General features: G+C 40.9%; 1 protein-coding gene across 1 annotated transcript in view; it reads left to right on the top strand.

The window, feature by feature from the left end:
- The window catches only part of MAST1 (microtubule associated serine/threonine kinase 1), a 1,222,161-nt gene that overhangs the window by 542,294 nt on the left and 657,229 nt on the right, over positions 1-22,638 (top strand). Inside the window, exon 5 of the mRNA XM_044084747.1 lies at positions 14,100-14,260. Within this exon, the coding sequence (XP_043940682.1) occupies positions 14,100-14,260 (161 nt within the window). The remainder of the gene's footprint in view (positions 1-14,099; positions 14,261-22,638) is intronic.

Raw genomic sequence — 22,638 nt, 5'->3', positions numbered from 1 at the left:
TCATAGCCTATCCACAGGCTTTGTTTGTGTGGAATAGAGAACATCAGCAGTTATTCCCCTCCACAAAGGTGGCTTAGCAACAGACCTGGGGGATTATAAACCCATAAGCCTGACCAGCCTCTTCTGTGAGGCCATATAATGTATAATTTTGGACCTCATAAAAAAGACATAGGCGACTTCTAAACTCTGCATCCAACCCAATTCGGCTTTGGCAAAGGCAAATCCTGCCTGCTAAATCTGGTGAATTTCTTTGAAAGTGTGACCAGGGCCCCTGATGAAGGCAGATCTGTGCACACAGCATACCTCAACTTGGCAAAGGCTTTCAATACACTCCAAAACTTGGGCATTAATGATAAACTTAGCAAACTGAATGAAAACCCCTTTGTTGTAAGATGGATTGCCAACTGGTTCACAAACTGGACACACACTATCAAAGTGGATGACTCCACATCAACCAGCAGACCTGTCACCAGTGGGGTGCCACAAGGCTCAGTGCTGGGACCACTACTGTTTGGTATATACTTATTAGAAGTTCAGGCCAAAACCAAGGGGTTGTGGCTGACAAAGTTTGTGGATGACTACAAACTAGGTACAATTATTGAATCACCAAACAATGTCAGTATACACCAGGAGGGTCTTACGCAAACCAATGTCTGGTGTCTTAGTCATGGTCTCGAACTGAATGCAAAGAAATGCATCATCATTCCCTTCTGCAAAAACTATTTCCCCTCACACTATCAAATTAACAACAATACCCTAAGTACCTATGAAGTGGTAAGGGATCTGGGATCACAAGTTGACTGTGACCTTAAATTTGACCATGATGTGTCTACTGTAGTAAGGAAGGCTTTCTACATAGCACACTTGATTAGTAAAGGCATTGCCTCGAGAGCAGAGGAGGTTATAACTCCTGTATACTAGGCACTAATCAGGCTCATAATTGAGTGTAACGCCCCGTTCAGCATGTACTGTACAAAGCACCTGCAGCAATTGGAGAGACCTCAGAGGTTTCTAACAAAGAAGATTAAGGGACTCCAGCACACACCTTAACCAGAATGACTAAAGTCCCTGTCACTATACTCTGTATCGTATACCTTCCTTAGGGGATACTTATGCCTTGCTTATAGAGCAATCTCAGACCCAAACCTAATGAATTTGCTGCACATCCATAAATCAAATGGGACTACAGCTACCCATTCCAGGGACCCAAATATGGCCTGCAACTTAAGTAGGACATGCTGGAGGGACTGCCATCTTTGGAGTAGGCTACCAGTTCATGTGAAACAGAGCACATCTATGACACTATACAAAAGGAACATGAACAAGTGGATGGGACACCATAAATTCTTACCGGGGATAGCACCCACTGCAGTCATTACTAAATGCAATCCTCGGTATTGACTAATGTATCTATGGTATTACATTGGGATGAAACAGCTAGGCTTGAAATGACCTCTGAGTTGACAGCCTAGTAAACTGCTGTGATTCAGTGATCCGTTGAGACACAGCTGTGTTCTGTTTTCAAGTTTTAATTTGCCATTAAAAGCAGAATACAAGTACAACACGGTGTAAAGAAAACCAATCATAATAGTCAAAATAAAAGAAGGCAATAAAGTAATACAAAATATACAAGAAAGCAAAAGCAAACCAGCCTTTCCCTCACAGCGAGTCGTGGCAGAGTCTGGGTGAGCCTCTCCAGTAAAGCCATAATGTACTTCAGGAGACTATTTAAAAGCCTAGCCCAAATTCCTCTTTGCCCCAAAGCACTGACTGGGGAAATGTCATTCAAGATCATGGACTAGGAATTGAAGGCTAATGGAATCCATGACCCCGTAAGGATATCAAGTGTTTCAGCTTCATGGCTTCTGAAAGTACATCACTATTTTGCGTTTTTAAGTCTTTATGGTTACATTCAGGCCAATAAAGCCAAACCCCAGAGGCTGTGGACATTCTTGTTTTAACCTTTTTATTGACCTCATCAGCACAGCATAAGTGGATAATTTAGCAATACTTCAGAAACACAGGGTATTTAAACCCAACTGATGCCCATAAAGATTAAGATGACTGCAAAAAATCCCAACTAACATCCAACCGAAAGGGTAAAAAGGACACACAGACAAACCATCTTCAGAAATCTACCCTGTTTTGTTATATTTTCCCTTGTAGGTCCTCCTGATCCATGCTCGCTATTCTAAATCAAGTTCCAGTCCCTAACTATAAGTAATATTCCCAGTAGTGTAGCTAGAGCAAGGCAAGAAGGACAACTGCCCTGAGTACAAAGTGTTGGTGATGTGAGATCAGCCAATCCTGATCACTCTTTAATGCAATACCGGCTTTTAAAAGCTAATATTGCATTTGCCGTCAAACCTGAGCACTGTAGCACTCATTGTGTGGTCTAATCTGTAGCAACTACTGCTGCTACAGTTTAAAAGTAAAACAAATATTTTTTAATTAAACTTGAGAGGTGTAGAGCTCCATGCTGACAGAATATAAACTGTAGCAACTGTTTGTTACATTTTAGCAAGCACTTTGCTACAGTTTGAAAATATTTTTTTTAACTAAAATATGAGCACCATAGGACTCCTCGCAAGCAGGATATAAACTGTAGTAACCGTTTGCTACATTTTTAGCAGGTAGTTTGCTACAGTTTAAAAAGAAGAGATTATTTTCTTTTCAAACAAAAATAAAAAATTATATACTCATCATAATGTTCCATCTGTGTTAAATTTTGATCTTACCCTCAGATCTAGCTCAGCCACTTCTTCCAGATCAGAGAATCTTGAACTCTCGAGCTCCTCCCTTAACCCATAATGCCCCACCAACCTAACATACCTCAGACCTGGTTTGCTGCCCATACTATTAACAGAGCAGTAGAAAATAATAAAAAAATGGAAGATGGAGCTCAAACGAGAAACAGAAGTTCCTCCAAAACTCTTCAATCTCTCCAGGAGTTGAGGAAGAATGACAATGGACAACACAAATAAAACGTTATGATGTGTACATAACTTTTAAATCTGATGTTGTCTATTTTCTTTCATCCTCCAACTGTTGGGAGAGAGTCCCCAGCTACCTAAATCCCAGGAGGACCCTAAGGAAGGATATTGAGGAGCACTACATAACCAAAGGCTGCACTTCCCCTAGAGACCAGGTCCTGTCTGCAATGAGCAGTAAAGGTATGATGATTAGCACAAGTTGCAGCTGCACAAATATCAAAAAAAGAAGTTCTGGACAAAAAGGCTGATGAAGTTGCCATAAACCAGGTGGAGTGGATTCTGGGTGGTTTTGGCATGGGTAAGCCCACTTTTTGATAAACAAAAGTAATACAATCAGTTAACCATTTAGCCAAAGTAACTTTAGATACTGGTTTGCCTAGTTTTGAATCAGAAAAGGAATTGAATGATTGTTCAGACTTGAAATTGGTTCTGAAAAGAGCTCTAGTTTTTTGCTTAGGGCCCAAAGAACAAAGCTTTTCCATTTGCTCTTGTAAATCTTACTGGTGGAAGCTTTATGGGAAGATAGAATGTGATGGATGGAGGAGGAAAGCCTGGGCTGTCTAGCAATCAATGGAACTGGACAAACCGTGCGGTCAGTTTGAGGCCTTTTAAGCCTGGGTGAATCATGCCTGTCAAATGAGACAGGAGGTCTGGAACTGGATCTAGAATCCATGGTGGATGTAGAAGATGAGGCAAGAGGAAGGGAAACCAAATCTGATGAGGCCAGTAAGGGGCATTGAGTATAACCATGCTCTTTAATCAAGATAGTTTCTGTAGAAATTTTGGGATGAGGGGTAACAGGGGATAGGCATAAAGGAGACTGGGGGGCCAAGCGTGAAGAAGACCATCTCCCAGTGACTCCCCCAATGGGGGAGATCAGGGCAGAGAACTTACTGCATTTGTTGTTGTTGGGAGAGGCAAATAGATCGCAGCATTGTTGAAAATTGCCTGTCATGTTGATATTGAGAGACCACTCGTGAGGCATCAGAATGGACCTGCTTAACTTGTTTGCAATCACACTGGATTTCTCCAGGATGTGTGTTGCAATCAGAAAATGATTGAAAAAGATCACTCTTTGCCATACTGTCATAGCTTCTCGACAAGAGAAGATCTGGTTCTGCCCTGTTTGTTGATGTACCAGACAACTGACATGTTTTCCTTCTGGATTACAATAGTCTCAGTTGAGAGAGTGTCTTAAAAGGCCTGCAATGTTAGGAGGACAGCTGTCATCTCCAGGACATTGATATGCATCTTGGCCTGTTTGGCAGACCATGTGCCTTTGACTGGCCTTCCCAGGAAATCCCCCCCCCCCAAGCTGAGATGCACCCATTGTCACTGTGGCCTTAGGCTGAGGGCAACAAAAGGATGGCCTTTTGGGAGTTGATTGGAGTGTGTCCACCAAAGAAGGTAATTCTTGCATGCTTGAGTAATTTTGAATGACATGGATAATGGGTGTTGGAGAATAGATCACTGAGTGACGCATGTCCATTGAAGTATTCTCATATTGAACTTGGCAAGTGACACCAGAGTGATTGCAGCTGTTATGGATCCCAAGGCTTGAAGTATTAGATATGCCAGAAGGGAAGAATTTTGTATTATTTTCTTGACCTGGAACTGAATGGTTTCTATTTGAGATACAGGAAGAGAAGCTATTTGGGTGGCAGTATGCAGGTGAGCACCAATGAATTCCAAACCCTGAGTCGATATGAGCTGAGACTGGTTGTAATTGACTGATATTCCCAGACAGGAGCACAACTGGAGTAAATAGTCCCTTGCTTGAATCAGTTGATGCCTGGTTGGAGCAGTCAGGAGCCAGTCATCTAGATATGTAATCACTCAGAGTCCCAGTAGTCTCAGGTGAGCTGCTACTACTGCCATGCATTTGGTCAGCACCCTGGGGGCTATGGTTAGACCAAAGGGCAGTGCTCTAAACTGGTAATGGCTGGCTCCCAGCCAAAAGCATAGGTATCTTCTGGAGCTGTTCATTTTTATGTGATAGTACACATCTTGAAGATCTACTGAGCACATCCCACCTTCCTTGTACAGAAATGGCAGCATTGACTGAACCATGACCATCCAGAACTTTGTTTTCTGACCAGACTGATTTAGTTTGCTGAGATCCAAAATTGTTCTCAAGTTCCCTGTCTTTGTTTGGCACCATGACTCTTTTTCCAAGCACCTTTTTATCTCTAGAGAAGCTGCTTCTCTCTGGGTGGAACATCAGGGATTTTATTTTGAACTGTTGGAGGGGATTGGGAAAGGGGTATAGCATAACCTTTGGATATTATCCTCCATACCCATAAGTCTTTTGTGATGTCTAACCAGGCTGTGTGGTGCAGGGATAAATGACCCCTGATGGCCTCCAGAGAAAGACAGTTGGGCCTCCATTCAGGAGCACTGACAGGGTCTGTCAGAGAAAAAATCTCTAGATCTCTGGTTATGTGGACCACCTCTGCCACAGGAATGGCATCTTCCATTAGTATTCCCCCCTCTGCCCCAGGGGGAACTATCTCCACATGGATCTCGAAACGGACCCTGGGACCTTTTGAACCACATCTTCCTGCCACCATGTTGGTTCCTAGAAAAAGACCTTTGAGGGGGAGAAAAATGTATGCCCACAGCAGAAAGGGTCTTTCCTTCTTGTTTGCACTTGGAGAGTGTGGGTCTTTTACACTGTTGCCAAATAACAAGGTTCTGTCAATGGGTGCATTGCCGAAAGAAGATTTAACTGGTTTCACAAAATCACACAAGCACATCCAGGCATGTCACCTAGTGGAGATGTCTGAGCCTGCTGTCTGTGAGGTACCTTAAGCAGCATGAGAGATTAACCTAGTGAATGAATTAGAAATAGATTGGAGGGTAGCCAACTGCAAGGAAATGGTATTCCCTTCCTTGGAGGATATGGACTCCGAGAGAGATTTTGTAAGCTCCTTGATCAAATGTCTTTGAAGTATGGTAAAATATGCCAAAATAATTCCGTGACCTTAAAGCAAAGGTCATTAATGCATAGACACACTTTCCAAACCTGTCTACCAACCTAGACTCTCTATTAGAGGGTTGGACAGAGGATCTATGTTCTGCTAGTTCCTTTCTCGTGGCTACTGCAACAACCATGGCATCAATGGGCTATCTTTTACTGCAGTGAAGGTGGTCTTTTGGGAGGAGCAAGGATTTTGTCTGGTCTCTTGGGAATAGACTTGACAGTGTCCAGTTCCTTCCATGCCCACCAAAAGACCAGCTCTATAAGTTCATTGGCAGGCTGGGTTACTCAGGAGGCAGATAGGCCAGACTCAAAAGCCTCCAGAAACACTGCTTCTCTTGGAAAAGATTATTTGGGCACCAACCATCTCTTTGTTTAATTAGTTCCAAGATGTCTCCAAAGGTGGTGATCTGGGGAACCTTCCCCCTCATCAAAATCAGTATTTTCAGTGACAGACACTTGTGGAGAGTCTGTCTCCACTTGCATGTTCTCTTCCAAGGAACCTCCTTGGTGGGATGCTCAGAAGAGGTATCAAAAGATATAATAATACCCTGATGGGTGGACTGGAGGCTGGCTTGGGCCAACCGTCCCTGTGGAAGGGATGAACAAGACTCAAGATGTAAAACCGAATCAGATAAAGACATCTGATCCAAGGAAGATAGAGTCATCTGATCTCTAGACATAGAGAAGACTCTCTCCACTATATTGAAAGCTGAGCACTTAGGGGAAGTAGAAGCCAATGGATCTGACAAAGAACTCTGTCAGATCATCAGCTCTTCTACATCCTGTAGGCAACAAACCCAAGGAGGGAGTCAGAACCGAGCTATCTAATACTGATGTTCCAAGGGGAAGAGACAGCTGTGAATGTTTTGGAGTCAACTCCAACATGCCAGAGCCAACTTTGATGCTTCAGCTCTAAGAATCCTCCAGTTCTGAGGTTGGTGGGGCATTATGGTTAAAGGAAGGAGCTCAAGAGTTCAAGATTCTGTGATCTGGAAGACGCGACTAAGTTGGATCTGAGAGTCAGATCCAAACCCAACAGTTGAGGAGTGAATGAAATTGGACAACATCAGATCATGAGTGCTGTAGCACTCTGTGTCATTTGTGTATAAACTGTAGCAACTGTTTGCTACATTTGTAGCAAACAGTTTGCTACAGTTTAAGAAGAAATTATTATTTTTTTAATAAAATATGCTAAAAGAGGCTTGGGAACAGGGCACAAAAAAATTGGATTGAACGGCTGCTAGAGCAGGAGGACAGGGGGCATGTCATGCAACTGTCCACCTGTTTGGTGTACCAGTAGAAGGAATGCCCATTTTTTTTGTCTTCGGTGGGGGAGGGTGTATTTCTAACTGTAATAAACTGATCACTTACCTGTATCGGTTTATTATAGTGAAGTGCTTTTCTTTTTATTCTTCACCTAAAGAGCTGAGGGGGGCTCAGGTTCAAAGTACCAGGCCAGGGCGCTGACTGAACCAGCTATGCTTCTGAATACTCCCTGCTGAAAACTGATTAATTCTCCCCAAATTTTCTTAAGCTCTGTAATAGCAGTTTTTGGTGGAATATAAATGCATGCCAGCATAAATCTCCTCCTTTGCCAGGAACCCCCCACTACCACAAATCCACCACTATTACTTTTTTCCTGCTTCTATCACTATTGGAGCTCCTCTAGCAAATAGTATAATCACTCCACTTTTCCTTATTCCATTGAATATCCATCCTGAAATCCTTTCTTTATCAAATTCACATGCTCGTTTCTTTCCAAATGTGTCTCCAGCAGCACTGGTATTTGTAGTCTGCATTTCTTAGGTTCATAGGTATATACTAGGGTAACAACCACCAAGGCCTTTTTAAGCCTAACCACGCAACCCAACCCAATTGTATCCAATGGTAGCATATGCATCTTGATGGGGGGTTATATTTGTTATGAGGGATGTGTTAATTAGGATGGGAATGTTAGGAGGTTTTTAAAAAGTTAAGTGGGGGGGTATGTTATTTAGGGAATGCTTACTGTTGGCCTCTGTCTATAAGAGATATGGGGGCTATCCCAGGGATGAATTTATGATTACCCATTAAATGTTAGTTTGGGAATATTTACTGTTGACCTCGGTATAAGATAGGGGCGCAGCCCAGGGATGAATTTATGGTTATTCATCCAATGTTAGTTAGGGAATGTTTACTGTCAGCCTCTGTCTATAAGAAAAATAAAAGTCAGCCCAGAGATGAATTTGCAATTTCCTATCCGATGGTCAAGGTTACAGTTGAATAGGGTTAGGGATGGACCCTGCTTCACATAGGTGGAGAGTGTATCGCAGAGCATGGGGATTCTTTGAGTCACATATCTGTCTCACCACCATGTTTTATTTATGTCTCAAGCAAAGTTCAAATCCCTGGATCTAGTGTTTCAGGTGCTGCTCATTTTGCAGAGGTGCAAAAGCTCCATCAGGGCTGGATCTAAGGGTGCTTTATATGCCAAGCACAGATTGCCTCCTAATATAATCCAATACTTTCTCCTTTTTGTCTGTACCTGTAAGGTCAGTCACATTCCAAGGTAATATGGATAGCATAGCCATTATGATAAAAAAGGCTATTGTTCCCACCTATTATACATGACATTTTTTAATGTGTATTTCCAACTTTGATATTACATGCACACACAAATGTTTGCAAGACTGATCTTTTCTACAGTTGTTTCTTCTCATCTCCATTTGAAACTCTCACATTTTTAAGACTTTTTCTTTTAATGAAAATCTTCAAACAAAAACTGAATACATTTTCAAAACACCCCATCCCCTATTAACTTAGAACAGACAATGGATGTGTTGGCCAAAAGTTAGGTTAATTTCCACTAAAGTTACTAATTCCCATATTGTCGATGTGGTAGATCCTCAAGGAGGATGACTTCTCAGTGGATATAGTTATGCATTTTTGACAATTAGCTTCAGTCCATATTTTGGCATTAGTTATTTATTTGGGACAAGCCTTCCTGCAGGATGAATAAATCATTTGGGAATTCAATGACTGCTTCTAACTTGCAATCAGCTGGAAACTTAGTCAGCCAGAGCCCTTTAGCATTGGCTTTTACTTTAGAAAAGTAAATGCTAAACACGAGAGGTCCCAGCACAGAACCCTGGGGGACTCCACTGGTGACTTGTCTCTTTGTGGAGGTAACTTCACTTATTTTGATTTCCTGTGTCCTATCTCTGAGCCAGTTGGCAATACAATTGGTGACATGGGGGGTTTATTCCCAGATTATTTAGCATTTCTACTATGCCTGAGTGGGAAATTGTGTCAGAAACTTTGACTAGGTCAAGGTATGTAATGTGTATCATTTTACCTTCATCCATTCCTTTGTTGACCATTTCAGAAAAGCCCACTAAGTTGAGTATGCATGCCCTCCCCTTGACAAATCCAAACTGAGATGTGTCCAGTATTTGGAGGTTCCCTTTGTCAATATTGATTAGTTCCATGATAAGTCATTCCTTTGCTTGCCATTCAGTAAACTGTTTTATATGCAGTTCATGATCCATCTTTTTGCCAGTTTAACATCAGCAGAAAGATTTTCTTTGCCCATCTTTATGGCATACTGCGATTAATCTTTGACTATAACCCAGATGACCCAAGTTGGGCTAGCAGTTCAAGCACTAGAAGGGTTGGGTAGTGCAGGGTCGGAGAAGGTGACAAAACACTTGCTTGTCTGCTCTGGGATGAGAGGCTGGTGATCTAAGGCTGTCTTGATGCATGCAAAAAGGTGCTGGCAGGCAAGACAGCTACTTCTGGATATGTTGGCATTTCTTACCAAACCGGTGACGACATTTCTTACCAAACTGGTGATGGTGGTCCTCAGTAGCAGGTTGGTGAGCGCAGTTGCATGCAGGTTATAGCATAGCAGGCCATTGAAGAAATGTGGCATCTACATCAACCACTAAGGGCCAGGATTAGGGCCTTAATCAGGAAAAATGATGGCTGCCAGAATGACAGCTTCTGCTGTCACTGTCATCTTTTCCATACTGGAAACAAATTCTGTAGGTTGATTGTTCACTGAGAACTGCTGGTAAAATGATAGAAAAAAAAGATCAAAGAAGAGCTTTTAATAAAAATATATATTTCTTCTTGCTTAGTTTGTAGAATGCAGATGTCTTCCATATTTGAGGATAGTCCTGCTAGGGTCTTTCCTAAACAGAGAATGGTTTTATTTCCATACTATAGTTTATTGACTTATTTTGTAAACAAACAATTTCAAATTACAATTTGATACTAGAACTACTAAAACTCCTTACCAAGTATAACATTATCTACTTTAGTATAGTTCTCTATCACTTCCCAGTGAAGAAATGTAGAGGAAGTTTCCATTTCATGGTCCTTCTTATGTGACAAATACTTAAATGCATACAAACTGTCTACAAAGTTCAAAGGAAAAAATCTCAGGTAGAAGCCAGCATAAACACCACTGCATCAAATTATAATGCACTTATTATAATGAAGGTTTGTGCTGGCCTTTGGTTAACTTGGTGCCCTAGGCAAAAGATCTCCACAGTGCCCCCCCAACACCACTCGGTGCCCTCATCCTGGTCTACCTACACCATCCAGATTACTGGAAATGTGCCCCTGCTAGAGTGGCACCCTAGGCGGCCACCTAGTTGGCCTATGCCTAAGGCTGGCTGTGGGTTTGTTTAATCATTGAAGTAACTTTCAGTTTTCTGGAGGGACCTTTCACAATGGTGCTGGTGTTTTTCAAAATAGTGAAGGTCAGTTTTCATCTGTTGTGCTATTATCTTAGATACTCTGCATTTTCATTAGCTTCCTTTTTGATTAACACATAGGTAGCTGCATCGTTTGTATGTTAAACAGTGTTACTCAGCAACAATTTAGCGCTTTGCTTGTATTTTTTATGAAAAATTGTGTTGATTTATCTGTTTGTTGTAGTGCTGTATTTAAGCCTTAATTAAAAGATTTTTGACAAAAAATACTGAAGTAAAAAAAATGAGCAGCTCCTTCTTCAGTAGGTCAAGGTAACCCTCAATTTTCTCCCCATAGTTGAGCATCTGTGAAGCTGATATTAGTATTTAACTAAGATGGGGGGTGAAGTCTCCAACATGGGGAGTGGAGAAATAGAAACAATTACAGTTTTGTGTAATGTTATGGTTACTTAAGCTGTGTTGTCAGTTATTTGTGATCATCCAGTTTGGCTTTGGCTTGTTAGGCAGTTGGGCATCAATCATCACCCACCAAATTACCATAAATCATTCTGTTGTACTACCTGGAATTTAATCTTTTTCTTCACAAACCAGACTTGAGATGTGAACCAGATGGTTACTCTGTAGATAGCTGCCATACGTTCCTCAAAAGGAGAAAACCATAGGCAAATACAAAAACAGTTAAACATAAAAAAGTAAAGAGACACAGATAAAGTTATTTCACAAACCTAAGTATCGCATAATGGGTCCCCTTTAGAAACCTGAAATCCCCCTTACCTGAAACCCAAAAGACCAAGATGAAAATCCTGATCTTCAAGAAGAACAACTATCCGGAACACAAATCACTAACTGTAAGTAACCACTTGGACAGCACGCTGACTTTTGCCCCTTACCTCTCGGTAGTGTGATCTCGGAGTTAGTATATTTAGTTAGGGGGTGTGTGGGGCATTGGAGGCAAAGCCCCCCCACATGGGTGGGTTTTCTGTGCTTCACCTTTTTTGTGCGTATGCGGGTTGGGCAATCATTTACTTACTATTAGTGTTCTGTCAGTGTTCTGGGTGGTCAGTCTTCCTGGATGTCTGTTTTTTCGTCTTGGTCTTTTGGATTTCGGATAAGTGGGATTTCGGGTTTCTGAAGGGGAATCCCTCATAATATACTTAGTTGATTGAGTTAAAACTAATCTGCTAATCTAGGAATTTTGAACTTCTGACACACCTCAGCTAAGAAATACACCAGTATAGGTCATACATGACATTGTTACTTTAACAGTCCCTGTTTGCCATATTTCAAGACTAAACAAAAGGGTGAAAAAATGAATCTCGGTAAGTCCACATATATAACTAACATGGAACTTTTACGTAGAATACAATTTTAAAAAGCAGGCATTCCTAATCAGGTAAGAATGTTTTTGACAGGCTGCCACTTTTATGATGGAATGAATACAGAATTAGCTAACCTCTGCAGCGACCACCATTTTTTTTCCACTATGACACTACTGATTTGGGAATGCCTCCCTACAAAACTAAACAAAATTGACACCTAGACAAAATTATGGTCCCAGCTAAGAAAAAAAAATCCTTTTTAAATCTATTTCCTGATCTTGCTTTCAACACATTAGAATCAACTGGCTTACTTACCACAAAGCCATCATGCACTATCCACAGTAAAAGACAGCACTGGTAGAGTTTTCAGTAGAATATGGAACAGAGCTGTTTGCTGCTGTTAAAAATGGGATCATTAATGAGGCATCGATCAGAGGAGGTTAGAGAGGATTGGGAAGAGAGATTGGATAAGCAATTCTCAAAGAAAGAAGGGGGGGGATAAATGTATGGCTCCCTAATATGCAACAAAGTCTAGAGGATTTAGAACCTTTGCTTGGAGGTTTTTGCATAGGTATTTTTATACCCCAAGCAGACTCCAAATATTTTTTTCATCAGGTAGATTGTAAATGTTGGATGTGTGATGGGGAATAAAGAGGTCACTGGGAACATAGTTTCTGGGAGTGTAATGAGTTGCCGGACTTTAAATATTCCCTGCAGACGTCTCTATTAGAAATACTGGGTGAGTTACTTGGTGTAACAAAGGAAATATTTTTTTTTGTGCTGTGAGACAGAATTGGAATTGTCTAGACATAGTAAAGCCTTGCGGAGTTTAATTATGGTGACATCCAAAAAAAGCAATTACTAGAAAATGGAAATCAAAGTCTAAACCAACTGTACTAGAAGTTGTAATTATAGTAACAGAGATAAATCAACTGAAAGTGGGATCTTTAAAAAAGGGAAGCAGGAAATTACACATTAAAAAATGGGAATTGTGGGAACAATACATGCAGAATAATGTCTTGTAAGAGGAAGAATGAGATGTAAGGGAAGGCAGAAACGGAATGAGCTACGTAACGCTCCAACATCGGAATGAGCTACGTAACGCTCCAAGATCGGAATGAGCTACGTAACGCTCCATGAGCTACGTAACGCTCCAAGATTATATGTGATGCATAATGTTTATAACTGAAAATATGCCAATATAGTTTGTTTTCAATTATATGTGATAAATGATAATTCAATAAAGATGTTTCTTGTTTAAAAAAAGCCATCATACACTATCACGGACCTAATCACGTCTGCACAGATAGAAAGGGGAGGCATTCTTTTCACCTCTCTAATTCTGCTGCATCTTTTTCCCTTGTCTTGCCAGAGGATTCCAGTTGTGACTTTACTAAATAGGCATTATCGAAAGCTGTAAATAATGTCTGTTACATCACCTGATCTTTGTCAGAAGTAATATAACTATTGCATTATGTAAGCATTGTCAGTACTGACATATTCATACCTCAAGGTGAATTTCTGGCTTGCTCTAGTAAAAGGTATTACTGAAACTTGAAAATAATAAACACATTGCATTTTCTGAACTTTATGAAAGGCATGTCTAAATGTAACTTTGTAACTTTTTTGGATGTGTTTTGCTTTCACTGCCCCAGTTTTAATTTATTTTGCTGTTTTTCATTGTGCACTTTTTCATTTCATTTCTTTCTGTATTCTCAGGCTGAGCCTGAAAATGGACCAGAGAGATCATTGCTGCAACCCAGTTAACATGTTGAAATAAATGAAAAATAACCATTTGTAAGATTTTCTTCAACTTATAGATGTAATATCATTAGTATATCCAATCAGACAGTTTTTGTATTAAGTGGAGAGTTCTCAAGGTACCCAAATATTTAGGTGGTAAAAATAAATGAGAAAAATATGCGTCTGTACAAGTCCACCTGACCACAACCATTCTGTCCTTCTCTGACAGTTTTAAATCCCCTATATATATAATGCCAGTCTACTGGTACCATGAATTAAGTCAATGTAAAGCAGAGTAGTGTTTTATTCTAACCACATGCCATAACTTGCGTATTTAATGTGTTTCTTTATTAATTAATTCTAGTCGTCCTGTTCATCGCAGGAGCGGCTGCACCAGCTGCCGTACCAGCCAACCATGGATGAGCTGCACTTCCTGTCCAAACACTTCGGCAGCACTGAGAGCATCACAGATGAGGATGGTGGACGCAGGTCGCCCGCCGTACGCCCTCGTTCCCGCAGCCTCAGGTAATATGTGTGTGTGTGTGTGTGTGTGTGTGTGTGTGTGTGTGTGTGTGTGTGTGTGTGTGTGTGTGTGTGTGTGTGTGTGTGTGTGTGTGTGTGTGTGTGTGTGTGTGTGTGTGTGTGTGTGTGTGTGTGTGTGTGTGTGTGTGTGTGTGTATGCATGTGTGTGTATGTGTGTGTGTGTGTGTGTCTGTGTGTGTGTATGCATGTGTGCATGTGTGTGTCTGTGTGTGTGTGTGTGTGTGTGTGTGTGTGTGTGTGTGTGTGTGTGTGTGTGTGTGTGTGTGTGTGTGTATGCATATGTGTGTGTGTGTGTGTGTGTGTGTGTGTTGTGGTGTGCATGTGCTTGTGTATGTGTGGGTGTACACATATGCATGCATGTATACTTGTACCTGTGGTGTGTGTATGCATGCATGATGCCCATATTGTTTTCTAATTTTGCACAAGTGCTTTAAGCGATGGTGATGCCTCTTTCTACACAATATGTAAAGAAACAGAATATTTTATTGCATTATGTACCTGCATACAATTATTGCCTCTTGTGGGTATGAATAGGGCTATGGATAATGTAAGTGATTTTTTTAATATAGATTTTGTGTAATATTTAAGCTGTGATGTATGTGAGAAGGTATGACACTTCACAAACACAGGATTTCAGTTTCACAGTTACCCAGGGATCATGAGTCATTTACCAAATAATAACAAACTAAAAGGGAACTCATGAACTTCTCCTCAAAAACAGATTCTATCTAGATAAAAAACACCCTTAATCAATTGTTTTGAAGGATGTTAGCTCCCCTGCACCCCCAGTGGATGGGGCTGTGCCACTAATCTCATACATTTTGGTGCAATGCAGTAAAGAGAAAGAGGCAATGTGTCAATAACTCTGAGACTGAGTGGCCTTCAGGTTAGAATAAGTAACTGCTGAAGGCAAATTAATATTTCATAATTTGAAAAAATCCATTGTTGATAGCATTTGTTTCCTGAAATGCATTTCTGTGGGCCATGATTTGACAAACTCATGAAAACCTGTTTATCAGGTGTATGTTGTTTTATGTGCAAGTCTTATGTTACATCTTAATGGAAGTGTAAATTTAGAGGAGATAGGTATCTTTTCATAAATATGTTATGGTATGTACACAATTAAGACAGAATAGTAAGGGGGTATGATATGGACACATCTCATTGTCAGGTGGTCAAATTAGAAAGATACAGTAGAAGTAGAAGAATTTAAGGAGAAGAGAAGGCAAAGGAATCAGCCACAATGGGACCAGTTTCAGAATGGCTTAAGAAGATGGCAATGTTGAGCCTGGAGCAGACTGCCAAAAGGAAAATCTGCAGGGTAGATCAACACAGTGAATTAATGGTGCTTGTGATTGATGGATGAAGGGCTGATGCTCAAGAGACAAACGCAGCACAGGACCTAAAGCATTCCAGTGAACATGATAGTCATCTTCTACCAGTGGACATAATAGTCATCTTCTACCAGTGGATATGATAGTCATCTACCAGTAGACATGATAGTCATATTCTACCAGTAGACATGATAGTCATCTTTTACCAGTAGACATGATAGTCGTCTTCTACCAGTGGATATGATAGTCATCTTCTACCAGTAGGCATGATAATCATCTTCTACTAGTAGACATGATAGTCATCTTCTTCCAGTGGATATGATAGTCATCTTCTACCAGTAGACATGATAGTTATCTTCTACCAGTAGACATGATAGTCATTTTCTACCAGTGGACATGATAGTCATCTTCTACCAGTAGACATGATAGTCATCTTCTTCCAGTGGATATGATAGTCATCTTCTACCAGTAGACATGATAGTTATTTTCTACCAGTAGACATGATAGTAATCTTCTACCTGTGGACATGATAGTCATCTTCTACCAGTGGATATGATAGTCATCTTCTACCAGTAGACATGATAGTTATCTTCTACCAGTAGACATGATAGTCATCTTCTACCTGTGGACATGATAGTCATCTTCTACCAGTGGACATGATAGTCATCTTCTACCAGTAGACATGATAGTCATCTTCTTCCAGTGGATATGATAGTCATCTTCTACCAGTAGACATGATAGTTATCTTCTACCAGTAGACATGATAGTCATCTTCTACCTGTGGACATGATAGTCATCTTCTACCAGTGGACATGATAGTCATATTCTACCAGTAGACATGATAGTCATCTTCTTCCAGTGGATATGATAGTCATCTTCTACCAGTAGACATGATAGTTATCTTCTACCAGTAGACATGATAGTCATCTTCTACCTGTGGACATGATAGTCATCTTCTACCAGTGGACATGATAGTCATCTTCTACCAGTAGACATGATAGTCATCTTCTTCCAGTAGATATGATAGTCATCTTCTACCAGTAGACATGATAGTTATCTTCTACCAGTAGACATGATAGTCATCTTCTACCTGTGGACATGATAGTCATCTTCTACCAGTGGATATGATAGTCATCTTCTACCAGTAGACATGATAGTTATCTTCTACCAGTAGACATGATAGTCATCTTCTACCTGTGGACATGATAGTCATCTTCTACCAGTGGACATGATAGGCATCTTCTACCAGTAGACATGATAGTCATCTTCTTCCAGTGGATATGATAGTCATCTTCTACCAGTAGACATGATAGTTATCTTCTACCAGTAGACATGATAGTCATCTTCTACCTGTGGACATGATAGTCATCTTCTACCAGTGGACATGATAGTCATCTTCTACCAGCAGACATGATAGTCATCTTCTTCCAGTGGATATGATAGTCATCTTCTACCAGTAGACATGATAGTTATCTTCTACCAGTAGACATGATAGTCATCTTCTACCTGTGGACATGATAGTCATCTTCTACCAGTGGACATGATAGTCATCTTCTACCAGTAGACATGATAGTCATCTTCTACCACTGGATATGATAGTCATCTTCTACCAGTAGACATGATAGTCATCTTCTACCAGTAGACATGATAGTCATCTTTTACCAGTGGACATGATAGTCATCTTCCACCTGTGGACATGATAGTCATCTTCTACCACTGGATATGATAGTCATCTTCTACCAGTAGACATGATAGTCATCTTCTACCAGTAGATATGATAGTCATCTTCTACCAGTAGACATTATAGTCATCTTCTACCAGTAGATATGATAGTCATCTTCTACCAGTAGACATGATAGTCATCTTCTACCAGTGGACATGATAGTCATCTTCCACCTGTGGACATTATAGTCATCTTCTACCAGTGGACATGATAGTCATCTTTTACCTGTGGACATGATAGTCATCTTCTATCAGTGGACATGATGCCCATCTTCTACTTACACGTTTCATTTTAGTGTGCTATGGATAAGTGTACATTTTTAAAAGAGTATGGCATTTTAAAGCATGATGTAGTGCTTTGGAAGTTAGCTGCAACATTTAGAGGGTGGGTCATCTAAGTTACTTCAAAAAAAGTAGTCTTGTTTCAAGGCTAGTTCCTGATTCATAAGATGGGTGTCTCAGCTTACACATAATGAGGTTTTCATGTAGACAAACATGCTGATCCTTTTGCATCTGTCTATCTGATCTAAGAGTTGGGTTCCAAGCTACTTATTGCGTCTGATCTGGCCATCAGCTGGTGCTTTTAGCTATGAGTCCTCTCAGTTTTTTCCCTCCCATAATGCCCTGTACTGTCTGTATCTTCAGATCTCATTTGCCACCATCATAAAAGAATTCATCCTTGAATAACAGCTAATTACTCCTTCACTTATAGTCTTTCAGCACAGACAGACACACACACACACACACACACACACACATATATATATATATATATATATATATATATATATATATATATATATGGGTCTACTGTATATATTTGAAAACTCACTTATTCGAATATAAAACAGTAGACCTATTGTTAAGCGAAAGTGCACTTAAGCGAAAATGCACTTCTGAGAACATCAGTTCAACAAACCGACAAAGAACACAAAAAGATTGTTTTTGCAGGGGGGCAAGCTGTGCCCCCCATACCCCCCTACTTAAATATACCAACTCCGAGATCGAACTACAGTGGGGAAACACATAAATTCCCTTTCCCCACTGTAGTGTGCTTCGGCACCTGTGTTCTTTAACGGTTCATTGAACCGAAGTTCACGGAAGTGCACTTTCGCGTAACCGAGAATCCACTGTTGGTTTTCGAACAAGTAGATTTTTGTTTTTTTACAGTAGACCTATATATATATATATATATATATATATATATATATATATATATATATATATATATATATGTGTGTGTGTGTGTGTGTGTGTGTGTGTGTAGAGAGTGGTAGATGTAATGTTATTTTCCTTGTCAGATATTCCTTTCTATTTACAGGTGGTTTTCTGTCACTCAACAACAATTACTGCTATGACGCTCTCATAGTACATGTTGGGGTAAATGACTTGCGACGTACCTCTCTGAGCTATATGAAGACAGACATAACTGAACTCTCAGATTATGTGTCCCAGGCAGGTATGCCCTAGCCCTACGCAGCATTCTACCTTCACCCAGGATGATGCCACAATATAGACAAAAAATGCTTGACTTCAACAATTGGTTTAGCTTTATTGTGTCAATCCAGGGGGTCAGCACGGAAAGGCATAGGTGACAGACCATACTGCTTTGCCAGAGATGGTCTTCACTTTCAGATATTGGCAAAGACATTTGCTTCCCGCATGGTGCCTTTTTTAGGCAATGTCAAAACAGCAGAATTACCAACATAAAAAAATCCACTCGAGACAAAGTCAGTGTTATACTGCTTAATGCTAGGAGCCTAAACAGGAAACTGCAATCCCTGGAAGCATTCCTTACCTTGGAAGATGCTGACATCTGTGCAGTCACTGAGACATGGTTCAAGGCCACAGACAGCACCCGGCCATGCAAGGCTACAGTGCCTTCCACACATTCAGTCCCCAAAAGAAGCACGAAAGAACCAAAGGTGGAGGTGTATCCATCTGCATTAAAGCCAAATACACCTCGAGACTTTTTAAACAGTATGACTCTCTTGTGTTGCTCCAGGTCTAACTATAGGTAAAGCCCCCCACCACATCATTGCTAGCTACAGGTCCCCCACCATCAACCAAGAGAAGCATACCACCTACCTGGATGTACTAGAGTCACTCACTATACAGCCAGACACTTTGGTCATGGGTGATTTCAACTATCCTTCCATCGACTGGGTGACATACATGAGCAGAAACATGCTCGCCTTCAGGTTCCTGGACTTTGTCAGTACAAGTGCCCTGGAACTGGAGCAGGTAGTCTGCACTCCCACAAGGAGCTCAAATGTCTTAGACTTAGTACTCACCAACATGAGAGGTCATTGCATTACCCCCTGGGTGTTGCCCTCCCTGGTAAGGTCAGGCCATAAATCTGTCTCATTCGAAGTAATAATCAGACCTGACATGCCGCAGGAGCAAAACACTGAAAACTTTCTCCAAAGCAAGCTACAGCCTACTAGGTGATGATATAAAAAGTTTCAAATCCTCTACTAAAACAGCCAACAATGACTCCTATGCAGAGGAGTACAGGTGTGCCCTGTATAACCATCTAAACCACTGTATAGACTCAGCTGTACCTGACCAGATCAAAACCAGGTCCTCCTGAAAAAACAGGACACCCTGGTGGACCTCAAGTATAAATAGGTTATATAACAAAAGGAAGAAACCAATGTCTAAGAACAAGAGGGAACTTACTCAGCAGAAGAAGAATACCCTCCACAGCCTGATCAAGCAAATCAGATGTCTTGTGAAGTCCTCTAAAGTTAGTTATGAAGCTAAATTTGCATCCCTAGCTAAGGATAATCATAAGGCATTCTTTAGCTATGTCCACAACTCTCAGCTGTACAGATTTTTGCAGAATGTCCAGATTTTTTACCTCATATTTTTGGTCTGTTTTTCATAAAATTGTGTTTTTTCTGGAAAATTAGTGGCAAATCATTAAGGATTGAAGTTAGAAAATAATGACAGACATTTGAGTTAAAGACCTCATACCCTTCAGAAAATTCATGTTAATGCAAAACCTGTTATTCTAACAACTTTCTAAGTTTGTAAGAGGAATAATTAAAAATTGTCCCTATTTTTGGGCCTTTACCCATTTTTATTTGTGGCTTTATCCAGATTTCTTGCTCTTAGACGTTGAGAGGTATGGCTATGTCAGAAATCTAAAAGGGAATGCCCAACTATGTGCTGAACTTATAGTGGGTGGCACTTCTCATACTGAACCTGAGAAAATTGCCAACTTGCTAGCTGACAGATTCGGCACAAACTTCACCCCCTTGTCCACACCAGCCATACCTCAAAGCATACCTGACACCAGTCTTCTACCTGGTATCTCCAAAGAGCAGATCATTTCCATGCTCTCCAAGGTCAAAAATCACAGCCTGGATAGGACCAGATAACATCCCAGGCTGCTTATTAAACAATCTAAAGCAAGAACTAGCAGAGCCAATTGGCACTTTGTTTAACCTCAGCCTGAGCACTGGCTTTGTTCCAGCAGAGTGGAGAACAACTGTAATCCCGTTGCACAAAGTGGGTCCATCAACCAACCCTGGGATCTATAGACCCGTAAGCCTAACCAACCTTATCTGCAAGTCCATGGAAAGAATCATCATAGACCTTGTCAACAAGGACATAAATGACCATCAAACTCTTGACCCACTTTGGTTTAGTCAAGGGTAGATCATGGTTATTGAACCTGGTGGACTCCCTCAAGAATGTCACTAAAGCCCTGGATGAAGGCAGAACAGTCCATACAGCCTATATTGACTTAGCCAAGGCTTTGACACAATCCCCCACTCAGGTATCATTGAGAAACTCTCCCAGCTGGGGATTAACCCATACATCACTAGATGGTACCCAACTGGCTCATCCACAGAATGCATACTGTCAAGTTAGGCTTCCACCTCTACCAGTAGACCAGTTACGAGTGGTACCACAAGGTTCCGTGCTGGGCCATCTACTGTATGGAATCTATTTCTCAGAAGTCCAGGTAAAAGTAGATTGTCTCTGGCTTACCATGTTCACTGATGACTGCAAACTGAGAGCAATCATTGAGTCCCCAAATGATGTTAACATATTACAAAAGTGACTGACTCAGACAAATGATTGGTGCTAAAGCCACGGACTAAAACTAAATGCAAAAAAGTGCATTGTTATCCCCTTTGGCAAAGAGTAAGTCCCTGTAAATTACAATGTTGACATCACCCACCTAAGCTCAAACCTAATGGTACGTGATTTGGGAATGTAGGTTGGTAGCAATCTAAACTTCGATCACCATGTGTCCACAATGGTAAAGAAAGCCTTCTATGCTGCATATCTCATAAGTAAGGGCATCACATCCAAGACTAAGGATGTTATAACTTCTCTGTACACGGCCCTCATCAGACCACTAATATAGTACAATGTTCCCTTTGCATGTACCTCACCAGACACCTGCAGCAGCTAGAGAGACCACAGATGTTTCCCACCAAGAAAATTCAGGGCTTCCAAAACATAACCTACATGTAAACACTGAAATTTCTGTCATTGTGCTCTGTATCCTACAGGCTGCTAAGAGGCGACTTGTGCTTGGCCTACAGAGCAGTATCTGACTCTGCCCTAATGGAAATGCTGCACATCTGCAAATCAGATGGGACAAGAGTCACTCACTCCAGGGATCTCAACCTAGCCTATGACATTAACAGAACATGCTGGAGAGACAGATATATTCCCCCAGACATTGCCACTCCTCAGGAATAAATTCCCAATTCATGTGAAGCAGAGCTCCTCAATAACACTATTCAAGTGCAACCAAGTTAACTGGATGAGTGACCATAAAGTCACCCCAGGGGTGCCACCTATGTCTCTCAGGGACAGGGGCAGTTGGTGCTGATTATAGACTCGCTATGTGAATAATGACCATCTAACTAAGGTCAGTTAGGGAACATGGGTATAACATGGCTAGGTTTGTAAAGGCCCTAGGGCTATTAGCCTAGTAACCTCCTATGAACCTATGAACCTATTATAATCTCTTTTTATATTTTTTAATTGTTTATTTGTCAGAACCCTTGGCCTTGTGCTGTCTAGGTGTGACCCAGCCTTGTCCTCTTTTCTTCATAAAAAAAATGGACAAAAGTTTTAAATATTGCGCAAAGTGCAGCTTCAAGATTCCGCCCCAGGTCACCCACAGTGTATGCATGGTGTACCTGGGGTCAAGGTCATTTGAATGTTGACTATGACACATGTAATGCCTTTGGACCTAGGTCCTTAATGGACTGCAGCAACAAACGTATTCTAAAAGAGATTCTGCCTCATATTAATTAAACCCTTTTCAGAGGG

The sequence above is a fragment of the Protopterus annectens genome, chromosome 9.part0, assembly GCF_019279795.1.
Source record: "Protopterus annectens isolate FY-2018-M chromosome 9.part0, PAN1.0, whole genome shotgun sequence".
NCBI lineage: Eukaryota > Metazoa > Chordata > Ceratodontiformes > Protopteridae > Protopterus > Protopterus annectens.
The sequence above is the reverse complement of the archived record's forward strand: the minus strand, read 5'-3'. Positions and strand labels throughout refer to the sequence as shown.